We start from the raw sequence: 23,329 nt of genomic DNA, 5'->3' as shown, positions 1-23,329 counted from the left end.
CACTTATGCTTAAGGAAGAACAGGGGTGGACTGAAAAAGAGCAACACATAAAAAGACTGATGTCTATCTAAGCATGACACTGGAGATAATGTGTCTTCCATTTGGACATGAGCCCGTCACTGCCTTGTGGTGTTTGTGTGTGTGTGTGTGTGTGTGTGACGGAGACCTGACATCTACACGGTGCCTGAGCAAGAAAGTGTGTGAATGCCTGAGTACCAGTGAGAGTGCTCGAAAGGAGGGATGTGTGTGTGTGTGTGTGTGTGTGTCACTATCCATACTGTCTTGGCCCATCAGATGTAATTTCAGAGGCAGACAGAGATCCTGGCCGAGCTGGCAGTGCCCGTGGGGCGGTGAATTAAACATGGTGCCAGGCAGCGGGCACAGTACCACACATGCACACACTCAGAGCAATCAGCTAAAACAGTTCTCCTCTCTCTCTTTCTCACACACACACACACACAGTCACACACCCTTACTATAAATGAATGTGTGTACGTAAACGCAGGCATACGCACAGACACGCCAACTATATTTACTCACAGATAAAAACCTAACAGCATATGTACACAAAAACTGGCAGAAGGGCACATAAATGCATACAAAATCAACTGAATGCCCATTCCACCCACCCACCCCACACACCCACCCCCACACCCACACACACCCACCCCCACACCCACACACAGTTGAAATGAAGAGGTATGTGTGGTAAGGACACATGAGGAGAGTCTGGTCATATGGGCAGGGTGGGGTAGAGAGGAAACTAATGAGAGAGGGACAGGACACCACTCTAGGTAAACACTCTCCTCCTCCCTGGTCCCTCGACAGTTAATAATATACCACTTTGGGAAAGTGTGTGTGTGTGTGTGTGTGTGTGTGTGTGTGTGAAAGAGAGGGGTAGAATAAGGAAGTACCTGTAGCTACTGTGCTTCAGTTCAGTTCACTTTACTTTGTAAAAAAGCATTTCAACCAACATTTAAACCAAGACACAGAGTATAAGAAGCAGAATGTGTATTGTGTATGTGTGTGTGGGTAAGAGAGAGTGCTATTCATGAGAGAGAGAGAGAGAGAGAGACAGTGTGTGTGTGTGTGTGTGTGTGTGTGTGTGTGTGTGTGTGTGTGAGATCACCAACCTGTCTGATCCCAGAAGTCGGAACACCCTGCTGGGGTCAGAAATCTCCTGTGTGACCTGAGAATGGAGGCACATCATTAATACCCACGGACAAAAAAAACACATACATGTGTACAAACACACACACACACACACACACACACACATCCCTAACAAGACCCACAAGGACCACAAAATATAACAAACACATAAATTAAGAGTTCAGTCAGCCTTTATAAGACCAAAAACTTATACCAGCAAAACTGAAACATCAACTAAAACGGTCTTAATTAAACAGCACACATAAAAACAAAAAACACTCAACTTGTTGCTTGATATTATTTGTTGCTTGATATGATGCCATTATTTGCTACTTTCATATTCAATATTTAAGATTTTGGGCAATTTTTCTCTCGATGGGAACGATGCAAAGCAAAGCAAAGCAGTGTGACAATATTTGCGTCACTATGAGATGGAATATGGTAAATATACTGTAGCGGGCGAAGGTAATTTTGGCCAGACAATGATAACTTGCTAACATGCTATTTTAGATTATATGGGGGAGGGGGGGGGAGTAAAACCCAGTGTGGTAAAGCAGAGACCAACAAGTCAAACACTGAGGTCAAACACTGCTCAAGTGTGTTTAGAGTGTGGCCCTGAAGGTGAGTCCTGATGAATGACCTTTAGGAGGCCTCAGAGATGCTGTGAATAGGGCTCTGCATGCTGTACGGGAAAGGGCTCTGTTTGATCCCATCAATAACAGGGCAAACACAGCTGACTGCTTTGTAAGGAGTGGGGGTCTAAGGGTCTGCAGCTCGCACACATTTACACACACACACACACACACACATAATATAAACACACATTTACACACACTTGCACGAGTGCACTACATACACACACACAAAGATGGGTGTTACTAAGTGAAGCAAGGTGACAAAGCCACAGTGACACCTGTGAGATGAGCGAGCATGCATGCATACACGCATACACACACACACACACAAACACACCTGGCATGAAAACGGCTTAACTCGAGAGATCTGATATCTCCTCTCGCCTAGATGACTACGCTACAAGACCTGAGGTGCCCGCAGACACCCCGCTACACACACACACACACACACCAAAAGGCGTCCCCCTCCAGTAGTCGTGTGAGGGAGAGAATGAAGGCTTCATACTCGGGGCTGAATAATTCACTCTGTTCACCCAGTGCAGCTGCCACACCGGTCTGATTCGGCATGAATTTTACATAGCCTGACATTTTAACATCATTCACATCTCTCACACACACCCCTTGCAAATTATCAGAGCACCAGAGGCCATTATAGCCTGGCTATGCAGGGACACACACACAGACAAACACAAACTTCATAACTTGTAGAGTATAAGATTTAGCCTCTGATATGAAGTTTTGTATCACCTACACACACACACGCTGCAAGAAATACATAATGACACTTCCAGTATCGAGGTCACCAACATTTACACACACATATGCATGCGCATGGTTACATACAGCCTCTCAACCACACACTATACCCAATGAACAGGTGGGTCTCCTACCCACATCTCTCACACTCACACACACACACACGCGCACACACACACACACAGACACACACAAAGAGAGACAGTGGCTTTGTCTCTCAAGGATAGAGATGAAAATGCCATGGCGCCTGTATGGATATTGACAATGACCACATCCACTCACAGCAGCACAAAGGGGGGGTAGCGGGGAGCACTGAGCAGGGCTGTGATGGAACAGACGGGGCCTATCGCCTTTCATACACACCACACCTCACCTCACCCCGACCCCCGACCTTTCATTGTGCGCGCCAGCACCCCGTGATCAGGTTAACACCATGTAAAAGAGCAAGCCTTTATGCCTCACACACACGTGCACAAAGGACTCGTGATATGTGTACCGTGTGTGCATGAGTGCCTGTATGTCTCTGTGTGTGTGTATATATATATATGAGGTTCAGCAAGTTCAAAAACATACAAGTACTTACATACGGAAGTGCGTGAGTGTGTGTGTGTATACGTGCTCACTTATGCACAAAATATGCATGTGTTTGCTTATGCACCAACATGTGAACATGTGTGCAATGCATGCCAGCTTCCATGTACATGTGTACATTTCCCCTGATTAATGAATGGTTTTATACAATATTGTGTGTTTGTGTGTGTGTACGATCGCCTGCCCAACAGGTGAAGGTGTTCATGCAGTTAAATTGACCCACAGCTGACATACAACACACACACACTTCCACCGGTACACAGGGTGCGCGCAGGTTAGCCAGCGGCCTGTGGAAACTCTGACTGCTGCTCCCCGGGCATTAGCTCATGTATCCATGTGGAGAGAGGAAGGTGCCAAAGCATCAGTTCATGACTTGTGGCGTATGAAAGAGGAGAGCCTCCACTTTGTTGTTTACTCTGGAGTGTTTAGGGTTGATTGGGGGGGGTTAATTAGATGCATCTCATCATATAATGCCCCAGGCTGTGCAATCTCTTGCCTCCTCTTCTGACAAAAGGTCGTGACCTTGTGTGTATAATATGTGAATGAACATATGCTTATGTGTGAGTACACACCATGCACGTGCATATGGTGGGTGTGTGTGTACGTGCATATGCTGAGTGAGTGTGTGTGTGTGTGTGGTGTTTACCTCATTAGATTTAAAGCTCTTCCCCTGCATTCCATGTTTCCAGAAGGCCAGGACACTGTCCTGAAGGCACACTGTATAAAACACACACATACACACCCAAAGTCATGACGACAGCACTCACATAAAACATCCCAATTCACTCACCCACTGCATAGCCATACAGAGAAACAACCCATTTGTATTCAAGATAAAGACTTTAACACGCCACACATACAAACACTCACCCACGGAGCCGATGCAGAATTCAAAGCTGAGTTCTGATGCAAGCTTCTTGTTGGACTTGAGTTTGCCCTGCAGATTCACTATCTTCAGATTCTCTGCAGACAAGGAGGAGGAGATGGAAAAGAGATAAAAGGGTGGTGTGAGACCTACACGACATGGTAGGGTTTACTTGGGCCTGGCCTACATGTCATACAGGCGTCATACTTACTGTCGAGACACACAAGCACAGTGTCCCTCTCCAGCTGAGTGACATGAATAGCATCCACCTGATGGCCACCTGTACACACACACACACACACACCAAAGTCATCACATCACAGAGATCATTTGATCATGTCAAGTGAGAGTGTGTGTGTGGCCATACTTCTGAGTTGAACCCATCTCACAAACATACACAGACTATACAATATTACAGGGATTATTTCATCGTTTCAAGTGAGTGAGAGGTGAATGAATGTCCTGATGAAAATGTAATGTGTGTGTGAGTGTGTGCGCGTGTGCGCATGTGCCTGCGTACATGCATGTGTATCTGTGTGCGAGTCTTACCTGAGCCCATCTCAGTGAACCAGGAGGAGCAGGAATTGAGGTTGATGGTCTCGAAGCGCACCACTTGGCCAGGCTCGCTGCCCTGGCTGATGGCCACGCACACCATGGGGTACTCCTGCTCGGGCACCACCAGCATCTCAAACACCTTCAGCGGGCTCGGCAGCGGGAAGTCAAAGTGCTGCAGGGGGCGAGAAAGGGGATCAATGGCCACACTGGAGCGGGAAAGGCTGAGGAGATGATTGGGTTTGCTGAGTGGTCGGGTCTCTCTCTCTGTGTGTGTGTGTGTGTGTTTTTACTCTTGTTTATGGCATTTGGCAGACACCTACCCAAATCCCCTTACAAAATTATATAAAAGATTTCTAATCTAAATAAATCATTGTGGTTTTGCATCTCTTTGAATGTAAGTGTCCCTGTGTGTGTGTGTGTGTGTGTGTGTGTGTGTGTGTGTGTGTGTGTGTGTGTGTGCGCGTGTGTGCGAATGCCCACGTGCATCCAGCTGTGTTTGTATGACTGCGTTTGAATGTCACCACTCACCTTGATAAGCATGAACTTCTGCATAGGCTCGTACCACTGAAGCAGCACAATCCCAGACTGCAGCGCTCCACACAGATACTTATGCCCTGTGTACGGGTTCCTCACTGGCAGGGGGAGAGAGGGATGGAAGACAAACAAAAATGAAGAGAAAATAGAGCACAAATATAAATATAAATATAAATAGAGAACACTTCACATATTAGACATTTAATTTCAACATGCCAACTTTACCCTCTTCTGCTCTTATGGTTGGGTCAAGGTACTGGTCAAACAAGAGGTAAACAGAAATGACATGAACACAAATTTCTGCGCTCACCGATGCAGCACTTGTGGCAACCTTTGGTGTCAGGGATCTTAGTTGTGAGGGCAAACCGTCTGTGGACACACAACAGAGGTCAAAAGGTCAGTGTAAGAGTAAAGGCCACTGTAATACCAATCCGACCCAAACGTTGAGAGGGTTACTTATCACCAACACAATCACCCTCATGACATCACACACACACAGACACACACACACACACCTGGGTAGGATTCTGTCAGGAAAGCGATGCGTCTGGAACTGAGCAGCCAGGCTTCCTGGCTTCCGCAGCTGCTCAAACAGACCAATCAAATTGTGGGAGTAGAGCTGGAAGGATGTCTTCCCTGAGAGGAGAGGGCGAGAGAACGGCATGAGTATGGAGGTGACATGGTCAGACAGCTCCACACCAACAAATAAGGACTAGAAGGTTAGAAGATTAAACTAGTGAAATGTGGTGATTAGGGTGTTCGTTACGATTAAAATGGGAATGTTGGGACAAATAGGCCCACACCCCACCATCCAGAGCAGCACATCTGGGATGCGTTTAAGCTTGATCCTTAAGACCAATCCCTAAAAGATGTTTAGCGGAGTAGTTGTGTGCACATCCCACCTTTCTTTAGGCCAGTTGCAGGACAAAGGTATTGGAGCGTAAAACAGAAGAGAGAATGTCTGTACACCGGAGTTTAGCACCCAGCTTTTAATTAGAAACCGACAACGTTTCGGCAGATGAACCTAAGCTAAAGCAGCTAAACTCTGGTGTGCGGACATTCTCTCTTCTGTTTTACAATCCCTAAAAGATGTAATTACAGGCCCAACTGTTTCTATACAGACCCAAGTGATTACCCTCTCCTCACATGCATTACCATCAGGAGCATTTTTAGATGGCTACCGACGCTAGGACAGCATGTGGCCTTAAGCTTGTGGTGAATAACCATCAACAGCAGCTGCTGCTTCTTCTAGATTGTTCTTTTACGATTAGCAGTGTGTGTGGTGAGATTAGAGAGGATGGAAAGACCCAGGGATGCGCAAAAGGGGAGAGAGCACAACGCTAAGCAACACCAGTAGCACACAGAACATTCCCTACAGACCCCACGTTTAGCAGTGCGACTTTACCTTCTGATGACGACAGACATGAAGCCAGCAAGATGAATATGGAAGATGGAGAAGAGAAGGGGCAGAGAGAGAGAAGAAAGAGAGAGAGAAAACAAAAAAGGACATTAGAGTGCAAGATGTAGCAGCATGTAATGCAAAAAAAAAAAAGCTGAATTTTCCAGCAGTGTAATAGCAAGTACCACAAGCACATATCAGAGCAGGGTTGGAGTACCCCTGGTGGACATTTAGATAATTACACTCTCTGGTTAACATGACTGTACAAAGACTGGGAAAGTTTAATACATTATGGTGACTATTTACAGATAAAACACACATGGATAACATGTTCTTTTGATGTTTTCTGAACACTGTGACACAGTAGCACAAAACAGTGTATGACCTCTCAAATTGGGCTGGACTTATAATCAGTCATCATTAAGCGGTCACTAATTATATTGAACAGGCAAGCGTTTTATAACTCAATTGGGCAGTGAGCAATAGACAATTTTCATCACCATCAGTTTTGAGTGTATTATCAGATGGTCCTATTTTTGACAGACCTTAAGTACAATGATTTCACTCAATAAGAATTTACACGTCATCATTTAGCACTTGCCCACCACTATCTCTAAACATGCCATTTGAATGGAAGCTTGGTGCAGTTCTCAGCATACAATCAACCACTAGCATTGGGTGCTCCTAAACCCTGGGAGCATACATCTTGTTCATACACTTTCTACACTAAAGCGCACACACACATCTACAATTTCACACAGCATCTTCACACTCATATCTAAGTGAATGTTGTGGATATATTTATTGGTAGAGACTAGAGAATCACTTCAAAGTTTGGACACACCTAAATGCATGCATCTGTGGATGTGTACACACATGTGTACAGCAGTGTGGTGTTTATGTAAACTGTGTCTTGGGTGTCATCAAGATCTGACCCACCTCACAACAGTAACCATACGTGATCAATGAACAGGGCCGTAAAGCCAGACGGCTAATGGTTTTCACACATATGCTTATAGCTTGCAGATAGCAGTACACACAAAGAAAATGCAGACAGACCATTCGTTCGGTGAGCAACATGTGTGCTCAGGAGAAGCTGATAACACAGAATGTGCCATAAAAACGCATATCAGTGCCTGCATGCCTCACCGTCCCGGTCTCCATGCATCTGGCTTCCGTTCAACATCATCACTGAGTGTGTGTACATTGGGTTTTTTAAGGACACAAGATATTACTTTTTTTTTCAGAATGACTGCCAATACTAGTACTTATATTTGTGTACTTAATGATCTGAAATAATGACATAAGTACTTAAGAAGGAGGCATTTCAACCATAAAAATAACACTTAAGAGTTAAAGGTTTGATTTTCATCAGATGCGCAAGATAAGGCATGTCTGGTAGGGCAATAAAAAATGCCAGTCATAAAATCGTGCTAACCAGCTGTTTCCGGTAGGCAAATATGATAAGGTAGCATAAAATAACATAACAACTCCTGACTGCAACCATGTGTTTAAAGTAATGATGCAATGAAGTGGTACCTGTGTGTGGTAGCAGCATATTTGTATAACGAGTACGAGTATATGAGTACGGTATAGGCCAGATTCCCAAAACGGACATCTGTATTAATGCAACCCCAGTGTTTCTTATTTCCTTTCTGACTGACCTCTTGTTGACCTGGCACAAATGTTCATATATTTTTGAGGCGCATGCTTCCATCATGCTCATTTCTCAACAAAGCGTGTATGCTGTTGTGTCTTTATGTTATGTACTGTTATGTCTGTCTGCTTTTGTGTCCATTACTTTTGTCTACTCACCGGACAGGGACATCAGGTTGTTGTTGATGATGTAGAGCCAGGTGCACCTCCTGGGGAAGAGCTGAAACAGCAAACACAAAAAGGAAAGAGTTAAACTCATGCAGACACACACACACACACACACGCACACACACACACACACTTCAGCTGGACTCACATGCACTGTGCCTGAACACTCAGAATGAAATCTGTAGTATACAGGGAAAGTTTGGCTTATGCTTAACTTGGACTTGTACACACAGACACACACACACACACACACTCTCCATACCTGCTCCATAGTGGCTTCATGCAGCTCATTCAGATTAAGCGTGTAGATGCCGTCCTCTGTACCGAAGATCAAATACTGGTCTATGAACACAAAATAGATAAATAGTTGAACAAACACCCAAGGTTAGGATTTAAGGCAGAATGACTCAATTTCATAGTTTTCTACCTTTTGTATCAGGATGAATCCATGATGTGGCACAGTTGATTTTTAGAGGACAGCCATCAAACACTTTAGAGAAGCATGCTCCCATCTGAAGACGACAACACACACACACACACACACACACACACACACACACACACACACACACACACACACACACACACACACACACACACACACACACACACACACACACACACACACACACACACACACACACACACACACACACACACGTTTAGCGGAAGCAGATGAAAACTGGAAAATGACTGCTACTGTAAAACCATGTAAATGATGGCATAAGCCATCAGGAAAGAATGAAGAGATCAGGCAGATACGCACCAGGACTTTAGGCGTGGGTGGAAGGCCATTGATCGCTGGTTTCTGCTGGGAGAGGAAACACAATCAGTATAATACACTCATCGGGTGCAGAGAAAAAGACAGACACACACACACACACACAATACCTTGCAATAAACCCTACTCTGTTCACACACCACGGTGCAATAAACCCCAGTAGTGGAGAACAGCATTGCACACCATACCATAGCACACAACCACAGACAGACAAGACACACACACACACACAAACATGCTGTGTGTTACCATAGACACCTCTTTGTTTCTTTATGGTGCAGCGAAACCAAAGCTCTGTGTTTTTGTGTGTGTGTGTGTGAGTGAACAAGTGGATGCTTGTGAGTGTGTGTGTGTGATACTCACTGGATATTCCTTCCTGTCTTTCCTTTGTGGTCGATTGGGTGGAGGCTTAGAGCTGTCACCATTTACACTGTTGTCTGAGTCCTCATCTGGAATACCAAAATAGAGGAGATGAGAGGGAGAGAGAGGGAGGAAGAGAGGGAGAGAGAGAAAGAGAGAAGGAGAGGAAAAGAGGGAGAGAGAAAGAGGGAAGAGAGGGAGAAGGAGGGAGAGAGAGAGATAGAGGGAGAGAGTGGAAGAAAGAGAAACAAAGGAGGAACACATTTACATATTTTTTTTTTGTGCTAAGCAAAGATGTGCTAAGCAAAGATGCAAGAAGCAAGATGCAGCTGGCCTTTCTTACCTTTGCTTTTAACGGGAGGAGGAGCTTTGATCAGAGAGGAAGAGAGGAAGGAAGGTATGCGTCCATTAAAGGAAAGAATGCAGAACAGGGAAAGGATCAAAATGGGAAGATCTCTAGAGATTAACATTATATGACCACAAGACAAGAGTTAGTTCCAAGTGGAAAGACAGGAGACCTCAAAGACATGAGAAAAGTGAAGCTTTCAGTTAGCAATGCATGACAGTGATATTGTTATGTATGCAAGACATGAAGAGAAGACATGAAAAAGGTTCAAAGATAGTTGGAAGTACAGTATCTGTCTCTCTGTGTGTGTGTGTGTGTGTGTGTGTGTGTGTGTGTGTGTGTGTGTGTGTGTGTGTGTGTGTGTGTGTGTGTGTCATAACCAGGAGTGTGAGAGTAAGAATAAAGTTGAGATGGCAGAAAAGCAGTTTGGGTGTATGTGTGTATGTAAAAGGCAGAGAGGTAATGTAAGTGAGTGGGATTTAGAAGACACTTCTTCTAACAATTGGTATTACACCCAGGCAAACTGCCTACTGAGTGGTAGGCACTTCTGCTCCGCAAAGCCCCGTACACCATGGATGTATATATGTGTGTGTGTGTGTGTGTGTGTGTGTGTGTGTGTGTGTGTGTGTGTGTGTGTGTGTGTGTGAGAGAAAGTGCGTGCATGCATACCCTGCTCTGAGGTGTGTGACAGCAGGCCCGGGCTGCTGACTGAGGCTGAGAGGTGGTCCGGAGGGCAGTGCTCTGATTGGCTGCCTCGCTCCGGGGTGCTCTGGCGACGCGGGCCGGAGGAGGGTCCGTTGTCGGGGTTGGGGAAGCGGCGCACCGTCAGACAGCCGTCACTCAGCCCAAGCTCATCAGATGAACTGTTCAAGCGCGGCTAGAGAGAGAGAGAGAGAGAGACACACACACACACACATTTAGACTCCTTGTTCCTTGTGTTCCTTAAAGGTGTCATACACTCGACACATTAATCACTGTGCACTTCGGTTGTGACGTCACGGGGAGCCGTAACCATAGATATTAGAAAGCTAGATACTGCATTGGGCTCTATTTCTATTATTAGGTGGCATACGTAAACGCGGCCGCCATATTGCATTACTGTCTATGGGCAATCAGAGACACCTGTTCGATTTCCAGTCAGAGTCACATGCTTCTCCATTGACCTCCAATTATTGATTGCGCCCACCAACATGGCGATGCTATTTACGTACATTCGGGAGCCCAATGCGGTATCTAGCTTTCTAATATCTATGGCCGAAACTATTTATACTTGCGCGTGGTGGTCGCAACACTCTCGCTGGTAGCCTAGCCAAGTTAACTTCCCTCTCTTCTCAAACTGACTATTCAAACTTCCCGACTACAGTCATTTTATTGAAATGACTCTGTTTAAGATGTGGGTCAGGCTATATGAAATGCCTGATGTTGTCTTCTATTGATTTAAGAATGACCTTAGCAAAAATGATGCCTGTAGAGGCACACCTGCTTCCTGATCTTGGCTTCTAGCTTGTCATGCTTTTGATCAAGACACAACCAGACGTGACCACACACATGACACTGAAAAAAAAAATCGCACGACAGAGGAATCAACGTCATTTTGACATAACATTGTCGCACGTAGTGACCAATGCGTTGAGTATGTAAAAGCCATTATCCTTTGTATAGCTTCTTTGGCAAAACAAATGCCTTATGTCATGCAATTATGTTATGTCATTCATGAATTTGAAAGAAGCAGGTGCAAGGATGGGGATGGGTGAAAAAAGGAGATGGATGGAAGCTGAATGAGAAAAATAGAAAAGGGCGTTTTGGAAGGAGAAAAGACATGGGGAGAAAAGTCTCAAAGTGGTACCGAGGAGAGTACAGGACAGACACAGATTTAATGAGGTGTTCACACAAGCGCTCTCAATCTGTCTTACACAAACAGTGAAACACACACTCACTCTCTCTCTCACACACACACACACACACTTGAATTTCCCCTGGGGATCAATAAAGTATCTATCTATCTATCTATCTATCTATCTATCACACACACACTTACCTTTGGTGGCAGTGGTGGAGGGGGTCCTTGTTTAAGTGTGTTGCTCCTGGAAGAAACAGAGTTTGAGTACAGACTGGAGGGTAGGAATGAGTCACCTGATTCACCCAACAAAGCACCTCAGTGTAGTATGCAGTCATGTGTTTGAGTGAGTGATTTTACGAACTGTCAAAAGAACAGCTGTGTGTGTGTATATGTGTGTGTGTTTAAGCTAAGAGACTCACAGCTCCACATCCTCAAAGGCATCCTCCAGGTGAGTGATGTGACCCCTGTAAAAAGACACCCACATAGGTCAGGGAAAGATGGGGGGAGAGTGAGAGAGAGAGAGAAAGATAGAAAGCCAGAAGGTCCACATAAGAAAGTGAAGAATAATACAAATACTGTATGTCTATGGAATGTGATGAGACGACAGGAGTCACTCATCCAAAGCAGGATGAGGTGAGTGGCACACCATGAGGTGAAGCTTTGTGTAATCGCAATAAGCATAGGCCTATGCACATTAATATAAATGTGCTCATGAGTATATAGGAAGCCTGTTTGTTTATGTGAGAGCATGTTGTGTTCTGTGTGAGCATACAAAACGCATATGTGGAAGTATGCCTGTGGTCTCAGTGTCTTGACTGTGATTGTTTAATCAGATTGTCTCTGAACAATAACTGGCAAATTCAAATGGAGGAAATGCATGATGCTTCTGAGGTAGCACACACACACACACACACACACACACAACTTTAAGCACCAATATCCAGAGAGCTTCAAAATGTAGAAAATACCACATCTGCCCTGCAGTGGAATCTGTATGTGTGTGTCGGTGTGCAAAAGGCCTTGGAGGCTGAATCCACAGAACAAGTAGACTTTACCACAATGCCACACAAACTCAGGGAAGCCAAGGAATTGGCGAGACAGCCTCCAAGCAAGACTAAAGGCCAAAGGGTCATGGAATTTACACAAAGGTAAAGGGTCAGGGAGTTATGAAAAGGTGAAGGACTCAGGCCTGTCAGAATACCCCAGCAGAGGGGCAGTCTGACAGGTTCAGGCCCCTTAAGGGCAGCTACATTCAAATCCCAAGCTCCTTTCTGCCCCCATCATGATATGTACAGCTGCATAAGTGGCCCCTACAAAGGATCTCTGTGTGCTATTGCTACCACTGGAACTGGTGCCACCAAAGCAGTACAGGCCTGTAGGTCTATGGGAGGCTGCTGCTCTCTAGTCTGGCGCAGAGCAATGAAGGTATGGAGTGGCAATGAGCAGGGGAGCATCTTGTCATGGTAATGCACACAAATACACAGGCTGTAGCCTAGTCACTGCAACATCACACACACACACACACACACACACACACACACTACGATGGCCTAGTCCATGAAGCCACGAACACTCTCATTCGGACACACGGCTAATTTTACCGTATAAACAACTCCTCCTCTACGCTTTTGAGAAGGCTCCTTCAGAGGACAACAGGCCAGAGCAACAACGCAGAGAGCAAGAGGAAGGAGGAAAAGACAAACAGAAAAATAAAGACAAAAACATACAACCATAGCAACAGAAAAGAAATGAGTTTAGCCTTTATACAGAACTAAAAAAATAAAAAAATTAGACATGTGTTAAACGTGTTAAAAAAAAATTAGACATGTGTTAAACGTGTTAAAACTGTGTGTACATTGTGCAGTACTCGACCCTGGCAAAAGATTGTTGACATTTGAAAAACCATGCAAATGTGCCCTCTTTTCTCAGTGATTCTGAAGCACGGTTGTTGTGGATCAGCAGGAATGGTATATTGCTCAATTGGCTCAGTGATCTTTTTTTTAATATAGTACAGAACATGGGTTGTATAAGAACAGAAGTCAAAGCTTAGCAGACTGTGAGGAGTACTATGCAGAGTTTAGCAAAAAGTTAATGATATCTGTTTAAACTGTAAACACTGACACCAGTCACACTATTTACCAGCAGAACACAGAAGCATGCACAAAGAGTGAGGGCTGATTAAAGCCCAACTTAAAAGCTATAAAAAGCTTGGGTGAAAAAAGGGTGTGTGTGTGTTTCCCAGAAGTCTGCCTCCCCTGTTGTGCTCTACAGACAAGGGGAAGCCAGTTGTTTCAGGCGTAACCATAACAACGGTTTCCATAGCTCACCTAGTGGTGATGCTGCCCTCAGCGAATGGGCTCCACGGGGAGGGGAAGTCGTTGTCCCGGCTGACATCCTGCAGGGAGCAGACAAAAATATACTCATGAGCGCATGCAATCACTTACTCTCTCTCTCACTCACACACAAAGAGAGGAATACAGACTCACTTTAAGGTGTGCGCGCGCGTACACGCGTACACACGTACACACGTACACGTACACGTACACACACACACACGTACACACACACACACACACACACACACACGTACACACACACACACGTACACACACACACACACACACACACACTCCTCTAACCCAGCAGACACACTCATGCAGGTTATCACCCAGTGTTTATCATTATTACCATCTCTGTGTGGGCTTCCGTCTCCTTCCGTAGCGGCGGCTCAAACTGCACTTTGTCGACTGAAAGAAACAGCAGAGAAAACACCACTAAGACTCCCTGACTCAGAGTCTCTCTGCCTCAGGCCTGCCGGACCCCACCAGGACCAGCTCAATCCATCAAACTGATCCTGGAACAGGGGGGCTAGTTATAGCGAATTTAGTAAGGGTGTTAACAGTGCCTGGGTAATGACACACACATATATTACCTGTGTTGACACAACCGATAAGACACCAGTCGGAATGTTAGCACACATGTACACACAAATAATCACACAACATTGACGTTAAGCGTTTAAAACAGGGGTGTCAGACATGAGGCCCGAGGGCAAGATCAGGCCCGCCAGCAGGTTTCATGCGGCCCCCCAGATGTTTTAGATAGGAAGGGAAAATTAGAAAAAAATACCAGTTGTCTAGTGTTTGTTTCTACGTCTTTTGTCTACTTTTTGTTTACTTTTTACTTCGCAACTTGAATTTCCCCTGGGGATCAATAAAGTATCTATCTATCTATCTATCTATCTATCTATCTATCTATCTATCTATCTATCTATGTGTAATATCTCTATGATATGATAAATTGATAACCTAGCACTACAAACCATCCTCAGCATGGAAGAAGCGGAACACTAACATGTCAAGAGAGAAAGAGCAGTATATGATAGCAGTACATTATTTGTACTTGTTTGCTCATAAGTGATATCAAACAGCACTCTGATACCCATGCAGAAAATGATAATGACCATGACGGGCCCCCACAAGGTCTCATTCCAACAAATCCAGCCCACTACCTAATATGAGTTTGACCCCCCTGGTTTAAAACATCATCATTATCACAAACACTTAAAAGAACTTTGATAAACATTAAGATGATGTAAGATTAAGCGTTGTTAGCAGCTCTTGCTAACCACTACCAACATAGGAGTGCATCCCTTGCCTAATACATGTGCTTACACAAAACAGCACACATTCCCACTGAACTCAAACATCAGCCAGAACAAAATGCATGTAACTGATTAGCTGTTAGTGCATTGAAAGCATTTCAGGTAGGGATAGAGTCAGATCATAGCATTTATAGCAAGACTTCACTGGTCAACAACAGACACAGGAACATTAACCAAGACTTGAGAATGTTGCACTGTGAGGACACTAGGGGGCAGGAGAATACAGCTTGGCACAGCTCGGCCTTTCCCCCGTCTCTGCTGCTGCTTGGCCATGATGAGTTGCAACGATCACCTCAGGCACCTCAGCTAAAGTCAGCTCCCAAGTAACAAGATAAGCATTTTAGAGCCCCAGGGCTGTTCTACACAATTGAACTATGAATTCAGAATTGTACTAGAATGTCTCTAAAAGGACTGCAGTGTGTGTGGAGTGTGTGTGTGTGTGTGTGTATACAGGTTTCTCTTCACCTTTCCAGGAACAGATCAGACGCCTGCATGAGAAACAGGCTGACCCGGTGGTGAATCCTCACTTGTTTCTGAGAACTACGACTATTTTGTGTGTGTGCCTGTGTGAGCCAGTACTCTCAAAACATCCTGTGATCATGCATGCAGAATGCAAACACAAACAGAGATACACACACACTTGAAGTGCTAGTGCAAATAGATCTAAAATCCACCAATGATATCAACTCTGCACAAGTTCTTCCACATCACCAAAGATCTATCATTGCCCAAGTGCCTTTGATGGACAGCACGACGAGAAGTTTTAAGTGTGAAGTGACATGATCTGTGTTCTGATTGGTTGAAAAGCACAAGGCAGGCCAAGTAGGACGCAAAGAGGAAACTGATGCCGCTGTGTGTGTGTGTGTGTGCGTGTTTGAAAAGCCAGGGTAGTGATTCTTGGTCCTGAGAGTTTCTGAGGATGTGAAACTAAGTCTCACCTCCTGAGGTGCTGGACTTCACACTAGTGTATTTTGACAAACATGTAGACACACTGTCTCTCACCCATATCCAAAGCTCAAGGTATCAACCAGAGAATCCAGCTACATCTGCAACCAGCTGTAACAATGTGATGCATAGTACACACTGGTACACAGGCACACACCCACACGGAGGAAAAAACACACTCACATGCACACATTTTCTGTATTGTAAACAAGCCAAAATGACACAATTTAACCAGGCGTACAGGAACATACACATGAAAATTTCAGTGGAAGTTTCTTTTTCCTTCTCCTGAAGTTTCTGGGGAAATTTTCGGTTGATTAAGAGTGTCTGTGTGTCTGTGTGTGTGTGTCTGTGTGTGTGTCTGTGTGTGTATGTATGTCAGTGCGTGTGTGTGTGTGTGTGTGTGTGTATGCTGGCCAACCGTTCTGGGAGGTGAATAGGGAAGTGAGGCATTTCACTGAAGGGGTTGACACTAACACACAGATGGCCCGGACAAGACTGATAAGAGTCCGTGTTCACAGCAGCCAATTGTAATGCGTGCTGGGAAGGGTATAAATGCAGGGGGCAGTCGAGTGTGGTCGGTCAGGACTGGTCAGAGTCAATACCAGTCAATGCCAGAGCAATACATCTACAGCACACCGCTGTTCAGAGTCCAGTCGGTCAGTTTTGCATGCTTATCACAAACCCCCACTCTCACCCTCATGCACATGAGCAGGTACTAAACAGAGCACTTCATCTCTGAAGCTACTCTGTGTGGTGTATTATTATATGCAACTTAGTATAGGTGTGGTACATGTAGATCTGTAGCCGCATGTATACAATGGAAATGTAGTTATGTGTCTGGGGAACTTTTAAGACTTTTAACACCTTAAGTCAAAAATGCTTGTTTGCATTACTGACTGCTGACGTGCTTTGAGGTCTGCAAGTGTGAATGGGTGTCTTTGTATGTGTGTGTGTGTTCGTGTGGGTGTGTGCATGTGTGCATGTGTGCGTGGTTGTGTGTGTGACTGACCTGAGCCCTCACCGTTGTCTGTTCTTTGAGGGCTTTGTCTCCTTCCTGAGTGTGTCCCATTGGCTGCGTCCAATATGAGGAATAAAACACACCCCATCAGCATGAGCGCGTGCGCACACACACACACACACACACACACACACACACACCTGAGATGCTCTACAAATCCTCACTGCAACATCAACAAAGACACTAGACAAAACACTAATGCTGCAGGTCACACCACAAAGCAAAGTGACATTTATCCAAGACAGGAACAAAGCACAGACACACTGGCAGAGATCACCACTAAAACAGACACATGAACACACACACACACAGCTCCAACACACACACACGTAACAACCACTGCAACTAGCAAACAGCTAACACCAGGAACATAAAATAGCTAGCCTCATCAGTAACAAAATGGATAGACTGTGACGCACACTTCACAAAGATCACATACAGTTCTAGGGTCCATAACACACTACAAAGATGCCTAATCCCTACTCTTGACAGATCTCTCATAGCTGATCATTGCCAGGCACAAATATTGACCAACATGAAAGGTGTGTGTGTGAGCGAGGAGGCTGAAACTAATGCATGAAGTGTCAGTGTGTTCGATGTCAGAAGACTTATGACATCGATACTGGCGCCGATAAGGGAGAGACTGTACCTGGAGTGAGTCACTCAAGTCACATGAGAAAGACACACACACACACACCACTTGTGGAACCAGTTCTGGCGCGGTACTCTCCAACCCTCATATCCACTTGACTGTTTGTCTACACGGCACTCTCCTCACAGGGCCACCCTAAGCAGGGCCTCCAGTGCCCTTCTGTCTCCATCTGCACCCACATCCATGAACTATTTCAAGAGAAAATCACCTACTTCCTTTGCCTTCCAGGGTTCACTTTTCACCAAACACACCTGAAACCTTTACACCTTCATACCCACCTACCATGCTGCATTTTTTACTTGACTACTGTGTGTCATAAGTCTGTGTGTGTGTGTGTGTGTGTGTGTGTGTGTGTGTGTGTGTGTGTGTGTGTGTGTGTGAAGGCTGTGTTTTTGACGCTGCATGTGAACGAGCCAACACCTGCAGAGGTGCGTGTTTCTGAGGTGCTGCATTTATTTGTCGTTTTCGTACAGTTTCCATTAAAGAGATTTTGGCTAGACAATGACAGACCACCAGATCAGCCTATGAGAGCAGAGTGAGGGGGTTAGTGGGAGGGCGGAAACACCTGTGTTTGACTGATCAAAGATGGCTGATTGACAGGGGTGGGACAACCTGCAGGAGAAATGGGATGACTGACAGCGGGTTTGTCCACTTACAGTTGATCTCCGAGCGAGTCCTCTCTGCTCGAGCGTTCTTATTGGTGGAGCGGATCGTGTGTCTTCCTACAGGAGGGAGCTGAGAAACAGAGAGGGGGAGAGAGTCGGTCACTGACCTTGTTTGAACAACAGAACAGAAAGTGTACTAAAATACCATCCAGTTCATTCGAAAAATTACAAGGTCAAGGGGGAGTCTTACTCAATAAGGTAAACAGACACACACAGAGCAAGCAAAGACAGAGAGTGAAAGAACATGCTCTACACAGAAACCACACACAACAACGCATACAGAACCCCGACACACACACAGACACACACACACACACACGTTAACGTACACACACACACACACACATACATAAACGTACACACACACACACACACACACATAAACGTACACACACACACACATAAACGTACACACACACACACACACATAAACGTACACACACACACGTACACACGCACACACGCACACACACAGAGTAGGTGAGATAATCAGAACAGCGAGAGATATAAGATCAGCCCCGAGAACAAAAGCAGTTGAGGTGAGGATGCCGAATTAATAACTTGACCAAAACTACAGACACCATGACAACGTGAACAGAACATCCTGTACTTCTCTGGGCAGAACAACTCTGGTGGAGCTCAGACAGAGTGAGGCCCGGGTGTCTACTATGCACGACTAAGAGTTCCCCGCACACACAGGCCCTTCAGTGGGGACGAGAGAGGAGGCAGCTACAGACAGCCACAGAGTTTACAGTAGAGCTGTTTGTGCTGATGACTGCATGGCCGTGCAAGCACGCACGCACACACACACACACACACACACACACACACACACAGAGACAGAACAACCCGAAGAGATCTCACAACCAGACACGAGAGAGAGGGAGAGACAGAGAGAGAGAGAAAGAAAGAAAGAAAGAAAGAAAGAAAGAAAGAAAGAAAGAAAGAGAAAGAGAGAGAAAAAGAGAGAGAGAAAAAAAGAGAGAGAGAAAGAAAGAAAGAAAGAGAGACAGAGAGAGAAAAGCCAAGACTGGTAACAATGCACAATGGACAAGATAAGAAAAGCTTGAGTCGGAGGATTTCCTCAACTCATCTGTCATTAATCACTCACAAAGGTATAAGAACATGAACACACACACACACACACACACACACACACACACACACATTTGGGATTTGTGGCTAGGATGTGGAAGCTGATTGCTGGATGGCATCCATCAGAGATTGTGAATCATTTGTTTGGACTGAGCCCTTAACTATCTTTGCCCATATAGAGTAGTATCACAGGGTCAGTGGAGCAGAGACTTGCATGTAGGCCACGTTTTGCAAGGCTAAGTAGGATTGATGTTCGCTCACAGAAATACAGATGGGAAAAGAGAAATATATACAAGACAGTAGGAAGGGAAAATGATGCTAGCTAACAGTGCAGATTCAAGCAAGCAAAGCAAAACACTTTCTTCGCTCTCTGTGGGCGTGTCACGATATGTCGAGACCATGTACCTCCAGGTCGTCATCTTCTGGCTCGCAGTACTGGGGATGGCTGTCAGGGTTATTCACTTTATCCAGCAGCTCCACTGCCAGGTTCTTTGACAGACCTGTCTGTGCTACAAACATGTGCTGCAAACACACACACACACACACACACACACACACACCATTGTCAGTATTTGTTGTTTGCTGTGATTGATAAGATTGTGTGAGTGCATTTGTAAATACACACTTACTGAGAGTAACTTTTCTGCTGTTGGCCTCTTCTTAGGATTCTTGGTGAGCGACACTTTCACAAAGTTATGGAAGGTGTTTGACCTGAAGAGGAGGGTCTCAATTTATTTATTGTTCAACTGATTAGTGTGTGTGTGTGTGTGTGTGTGTGTGTGTGTGTGTGTTGGGCCAGAATGAATGAATGAATATGTATCTATGCAGGCAGTTATTTTGTTTTATAGATATCAATGTGTCAATATTTCAGTGTGTGTGTGTGTGTGTGTGTGTGTGTTCGTAATGGTGAAGGTATATTTAAGTACATTTGAGAGGGCACAACATGAGTCTGTGTGTGTGTGTGTGTGTTTCCGGAGTTGTTTCGGCAGCAGGCACTGTTTAGCACCTGCATTCATCATGTTCCACAGGCTCATTAGGGCTAATGCATGGCACACTCACCACTTGGTCTTGTCTTTTAACTTCGGAGGCTGGAAACTACTCTTCGACATTAAGAACAAGGCCCTGAGAAAACACACATCAGAGAAGATACACACATCAGTTCCGTCTCTCTCTCTCTCTCACACACACACACACACACACACACACTTCTTTTCATCACGAGAAGTGAGATCACACACACATACACAAACCAGCTGTAATAAGAGCATAACAATTGACGCTCCATTGTGTGGTTATGTGCAGGGCCAGCTTTAGTAAACAGGAAGTGCATGAGGATTCTAGAACAGAGCTGAAGTGTGTGTGTGAGTGTGTTCATGCATGCATGTGTGTGTGTGTGTGTTTGTGTGTGTGTGGCAGAGTGTTCATGCCTCTGGTAAAGGCCAGAGCAAGCTACATGTTTTTGTCGACGTCTGTATTTAAAAAGGTTGTGGTTGGATGTTGTGTGTGGTGGAGTCACTTAAGTGGTCTGTGTGTGCTCACACAGTATGTGCATGCTTGAACTTGAGTGTGCACGTGAGTGAGTGAGTGAGTGAGTGAGTGAGTGAGTGAGTGTGTATGGTGTGTGTGTGTTCACCTCATAGGATGCAGATCAAACATGGGAGGCTGAAGTTCTGCAAGCTCTATTGAAGTGATGCCCACTGCCCAGATATCACACAGCTGGTTATAGCCCCCGTTTTTCTCCACTGCTGCCACCTCTGGAGCCATCCTGCAAACACATACAAATATATTTGGTTGGTGCATGTAGGCCTATGCAACAAAACATCTATGGGTCAAATACGCACACATATACAAGGCACTCAACATACATGACATACTCAACATCCTGTACACACATAAAAAACAAGACCCCCCCCCCCCCCACACAGTTATTTTCTCAAGACCTCTCCTATGCCTCTGTGCTTCATAATATCTTTCTAAATGTGGATAGGATTTGTAGAACATTAACAGAGCGAGAAGGAAAAACACACAAACAGAGACACTGACATGCTCACACACTTACCAATATGGCGTGCCGATAAAAGATTTCCTTTTGGCAATGGTTGCTGTTATTTTGGCAGCAACTCCAAAGTCAGCTGCAACGAGAAAATGAGAATAAAAACCATACAAATGCACACAGGTACAGACGCGCACGCATGCACACACACGCACACACACACACACACATTGTTTAACGTTACTCACCCAATTTGATATCACCATGGTCTGTTAGCAGAATATTTGCACCCTGCAAAGTACACAAACACAAATCAAATTGGGCACTACACACACGCACATACACAATACACAATACACATACACAAAGTAACACACAACCACCTCTGTTTCACTTGGAACAAGGGCCTATTTGACTGTCTTGGTCTGTATACTAGAATTCTCCTGCCGATTACACAGTGTCTTCAAAGAGCAGACATTCTCCTACTTGGCTCATCAGGACCAGCAAATTCAGATATCCTGCCTGACGCTATACTCTAGCTATGCATCCAGTTAGCTTGGCGAGTACAGTAAGCATAGCTTTCTTTTGCTGACCTGAAATGGTGGTGCCATTGCAACCAAACCCAAATCTTCCCACAAGCTGATAACAGCAATACTTTCTAACACTGTTGCCTTATGGTATGAGGTTTGAGGTATATAAGTGTGCGTCGGCGTGTGTGTATGTGTGTGTGTGTGTGTGTGTGTGATTGACAGCTGGTTGTAAGAGCTTCCTGTGGCCGTAGACAGAAGGAAACCGGAAGAGAGCGCGCTGGCAGAGATAGAGCAACACTGACCAACCCTGATAACACACACACACACACACACACACACACAGCACACACACAGATGGTGCTCCACCCAAAAACCCTCAACCTTGACCAACATAACCTTTTTTTCAACATACTCTCCACACATGAATACAACACTATGTGGGATGAAGGGAGGAGGGAGGGGGAGAGAAAGAGAGAGAGAGAGAGAGAGAAAGAGAACGAGCGAGAGAGAGAGCAGGAGGAAGCGAGAATGTGTAGCGTATGTGTGTTTGTGTGTGTATGACTGTGGTGCTGTACCTTTATGTCTCTGTGCATCTTGCCTTTGGTGTGGAGATAGCCGAGGCCCTGGTGACACACATAAATATATATCATACTGAACAAAGAATACTCAACGAGACAATATATCCCAGCGCAAACCATGAATGGACAGATGTACTTGCAGTCATGAATGTCACAAAATACTACCGACAGCCAGGCAAATGTGTGCAAGTATTTGTGTGTGTTTGTGTGTTAACACAACAATATATGTTGGGTCATATGTGTAGGAAAGGTTTACGAGTGTGTATGACAGAGTGCCCTGTGTACATGAATGTGCAGATGTACTATTACCTGTATGGTCTCTCTGCAGACATAAGCTATCTGGAGTTCTGAGAGGGGGCCAGTCACTGTCCCAACATATAAACAACAAAAATGAACACACACACACACACACACACACACACACTACAGTGCTCTAGTGTTAGACTAGTGTTACAAGCCACTGGATACATATAAACACGCATGATTCTTACAGCACCCATTTGTGCCGAAACATATCACAGTCCTGTGCACACACACACACACACACA

At 45.0% G+C, this 23,329-nt stretch overlaps 1 protein-coding gene across 15 annotated transcripts in view; it reads right to left on the bottom strand.

Moving 5' to 3' along the window:
• The window catches only part of map4k5 (mitogen-activated protein kinase kinase kinase kinase 5), a 48,520-nt gene that overhangs the window by 1,378 nt on the left and 23,813 nt on the right, over positions 1 to 23,329 (bottom strand). For 3 of the 15 annotated variants that reach the window (XM_042073187.1, XM_042073189.1, XM_042073188.1), the window contains exons 6-35: positions 23,091 to 23,146; positions 22,779 to 22,826; positions 21,922 to 21,964; positions 21,740 to 21,812; positions 21,314 to 21,445; positions 20,740 to 20,802; positions 20,310 to 20,391; positions 20,086 to 20,202; positions 18,577 to 18,655; positions 17,260 to 17,322; positions 14,327 to 14,385; positions 13,966 to 14,033; positions 12,058 to 12,102; positions 11,837 to 11,882; positions 10,468 to 10,675; positions 9,796 to 9,819; positions 9,456 to 9,541; positions 9,078 to 9,122; positions 8,739 to 8,823; positions 8,574 to 8,653; positions 8,303 to 8,363; positions 6,494 to 6,496; positions 5,604 to 5,724; positions 5,399 to 5,457; positions 5,083 to 5,186; positions 4,549 to 4,726; positions 4,211 to 4,279; positions 4,005 to 4,097; positions 3,781 to 3,851; positions 1,134 to 1,189 (exon numbers count right to left, since the gene is read on the bottom strand). In XM_042073187.1, the coding sequence (XP_041929121.1) occupies positions 1,134 to 1,189; positions 3,781 to 3,851; positions 4,005 to 4,097; positions 4,211 to 4,279; positions 4,549 to 4,726; positions 5,083 to 5,186; positions 5,399 to 5,457; positions 5,604 to 5,724; positions 6,494 to 6,496; positions 8,303 to 8,363; positions 8,574 to 8,653; positions 8,739 to 8,823; positions 9,078 to 9,122; positions 9,456 to 9,541; positions 9,796 to 9,819; positions 10,468 to 10,675; positions 11,837 to 11,882; positions 12,058 to 12,102; positions 13,966 to 14,033; positions 14,327 to 14,385; positions 17,260 to 17,322; positions 18,577 to 18,655; positions 20,086 to 20,202; positions 20,310 to 20,391; positions 20,740 to 20,802; positions 21,314 to 21,445; positions 21,740 to 21,812; positions 21,922 to 21,964; positions 22,779 to 22,826; positions 23,091 to 23,146 (2,317 nt within the window). The remainder of the gene's footprint in view (positions 1 to 1,133; positions 1,190 to 3,780; positions 3,852 to 4,004; positions 4,098 to 4,210; positions 4,280 to 4,548; positions 4,727 to 5,082; positions 5,187 to 5,398; positions 5,458 to 5,603; positions 5,725 to 6,493; positions 6,497 to 8,302; positions 8,364 to 8,573; positions 8,654 to 8,738; positions 8,824 to 9,077; positions 9,123 to 9,455; positions 9,542 to 9,795; positions 9,820 to 10,467; positions 10,676 to 11,836; positions 11,883 to 12,057; positions 12,103 to 13,965; positions 14,034 to 14,326; positions 14,386 to 17,259; positions 17,323 to 18,576; positions 18,656 to 20,085; positions 20,203 to 20,309; positions 20,392 to 20,739; positions 20,803 to 21,313; positions 21,446 to 21,739; positions 21,813 to 21,921; positions 21,965 to 22,778; positions 22,827 to 23,090; positions 23,147 to 23,329) is intronic. The other 12 variants (XM_042073191.1, XM_042073192.1, XM_042073194.1 and 9 more) reach the window with 12 other exon arrangements.

This window comes from Alosa sapidissima, chromosome 19 (assembly GCF_018492685.1).
Source record: "Alosa sapidissima isolate fAloSap1 chromosome 19, fAloSap1.pri, whole genome shotgun sequence".
Lineage (NCBI taxonomy): Eukaryota > Metazoa > Chordata > Actinopteri > Clupeiformes > Clupeidae > Alosa > Alosa sapidissima.
This window is presented reverse-complemented; position numbering and strand designations above follow the sequence as displayed.